General features: G+C 39.9%; 1 protein-coding gene across 1 annotated transcript; it reads right to left on the bottom strand.

The window, feature by feature from the left end:
* On the bottom strand, window positions 332–1,261 carry LOC100520719 (olfactory receptor 18-like). Its single transcript, XM_003123261.4, has one exon. It carries the CDS (start codon window positions 1,259–1,261, stop codon window positions 332–334), a length of 930 nt encoding a protein of 309 aa, XP_003123309.3.

Below are 2,640 nucleotides of genomic sequence, written 5' to 3'. Positions count from 1 at the left end.
TGTTGCATATATTTGATTTTACTACTTTCCCAGTATTTTCTTTTTTCTTTTTTAGGGCTACACGTGTGGCATAGGGAAGTTCCCAGGCTAGGGGTTGAACTGGAGCTGCAGTTGCTGGTCTACACCACAGCCACGGCAATGTCAGGTCCGAGCCGAGTCTGTGAACTACATCACAGCTCATGGAATTGTTGAATCTTTAACCCACTGAGCAAGGCCAGGGATCAAACCCACATCCTCAGGTGTACTAGTCAGGTTCATTACCACTGAGCCACAATGGGAACTCTTGCCTTTTCCAATCATATGAACTCCCAAAATGGCTCATGTGTTGAGATTAGCCTACTCTGCTGATAATCCTCCACAGGGCATGCTTGATGTCCTTGTTCCTTAGGCTGTAGATGAAGGGATTCAGCATAGGTATGACCACAGTGTACATCATGGAGACCACTGCGCCTTTCCTGGAGGAAGATGAGACAGCGGAACTGAGGTACACACCAAGGGCTGCTCCATAAAACAAGCAAACAACTGACAGGTGAGAGCCACACGTCGAGAAGGCTTTGTACCTCCCTCCTGATGATGAGACTCTCAGAATGGAGGAAAGAATTCGAGTATAAGAGTAAAGAATCCCTGAGAGTGGAACTCCAGCCAAGATGGCACCAAGGAAATACATTAATATAATATTGATGGAGATGTCAGAACAGGCAAGACTGAGGAGTTGAGAAAGTTCACAAAAGAAATGAGGGATTTCCAAATCTGCACAGAAGGTGAGATGTAACATCATCAGGTATTGCAGCTGGGAGTCCAAAAGGCTTATGGAAAATGACACCAGGACCAGCAAGCCACAGAGGCGGGGGTTCATGATGACCAGATAGTGTAGGGGGTGACAGATGGCCACCAACCGGTCATAGGCCATGACTGTCAGAAGTAGACTCTCCAAACAGGCAAAAAGAGAAAAAAAAATCACCTGAGCTAAGCACCCCGCATAGCTGATAGATCTTCTGTGTGCTTGGAGGTTCACTAGCATCTTGAGGACAGTGGTGGAGCTGACACTGATGTCAGCCAAGGACAAATTGGAAAGGAAAAAGTACATGGGTGTGTGGAGGTGGGAGTCAGAGGTGACAGCCAGGATGATGAGCAGGTTCCCAAGCAGGGTCACCAGGTACATGGACAGGAGGAGCCCAAAGAGAAGGGGCTGTTGGTGTGGATCCTCTGTGAGGCTCAGGAGGAAAAATTCTGAGACAAGTGTAAGATTCTGTGGTTCCATGTTGAGGGGACACCTTCTGAAAAAGAAGAAAGGGTTGAATAAACAAAACAATGTAGGGGCACCCAGATAAGTATCCATACTTTGGATTTAAGCAATTCACAAATAAAGTGTTCATGCTTGAAGACCATACACCACAGTGCCTTCAGCAATATTTCTCAGTTGTTAGCTCGTCTTCATTGAAGCAAAAACATAGACTTCTTTCTTTATCCATCTATTAAGGGCATGAGGAAAAAAAATATTAGAGAAATAAGGAGATTTTGAGATAAATCCATGAACAGAGAAAAATATCTGTCCCCTTATTTTGAATGAAAAATTTGGAATAAAAATATTCTTCGCTCTTTAAAAATATTTTTCTAATAAGATGAGACAAAAAAGCACTGAAATATACCATGTCTTCTGCAAATAAAGTACAAGAAATCCCCTTGATTTGCATTGTATGTCTAAGAGCTAAAATTTCACTCACAGGAGTATAAATTAAAAGCAAATGTTTATAATCACATAGTATTTTAATATGCCAATTATAATTTTAAATTAAATTATATTTGATTTATAATGTTGTGCCAATTTCTGCTGTATAGCAAAGTGACCCAGTCATAGATAGATAGATAGATAGATAGATAGATAGATAGATAGATAGATACCTTCTTTTTTACATCATGGTCTATCCCAGGATATTAGATATATTTCCCTGTGCTATATGGTAGGCCCTCATTGCTTATCCATTCTAAGTGTCACAGTTTGCATCTATTAACTCCAAACTCCCAGTACCTCCCAGTCCTTCCCCCTCCCCCTTGGCAACCACAAGTCTGTTCTCTATGTCTGTGAGTCTATTTTGTAGATAGGTTCATTTGTGTCATATTTTATTTTATTTTTGATTTTATGTCATTTTTAATTATTCAATTATATTTATAGTTGTATAGTGATCATTACAACCAAATTTTACAGCATTTCCATCCCAAACCTGTGTCATATTTTAGATTCCACATATAAGTGATACTACATGGTATTTGTCTTTCTATTTCTGACATATTTCACTTAGTATGAGAATCTCTAGTTGCATCCATCTTGCTGCAAATGACATTATTTTGTTCTTTTTATGTCTGAGTAGTATTCCCTTTTATATATGTACCATATCTTCTTAATCCATTCATCTGTTGATGGGCATCTAGGTTGTTTCCATTTCTTGGCTGTTGTGAATGATGCTGCAAAAAAACACAAGGGTGCATGTATCTTTTTGAATGAAAGTTTTGTCGGGATATATGCCCAGGAATAGGATTGCTGGGTCATATAGTAATTACATTTTTAGTTTTCTGAGGTGCCTCCATACTCTTCTCCATAGTGGTTGTACCAATTTACATTCTGATCAGCAGTGTCAAAGG

This window comes from Sus scrofa, chromosome 2 (genome assembly GCF_000003025.6).
Source record: "Sus scrofa isolate TJ Tabasco breed Duroc chromosome 2, Sscrofa11.1, whole genome shotgun sequence".
Taxonomy (NCBI): domain Eukaryota; kingdom Metazoa; phylum Chordata; class Mammalia; order Artiodactyla; family Suidae; genus Sus; species Sus scrofa.
This window is presented reverse-complemented; position numbering and strand designations above follow the sequence as displayed.

Bases quoted from the DNA above. Each gene is read 5' to 3' on its own strand.
- LOC100520719 (XM_003123261.4), bottom strand. From the start codon at position 1,261: ATGGAACCACAGAATCTTACACTTGTCTCAGAATTTTTCCTCCTGAGC.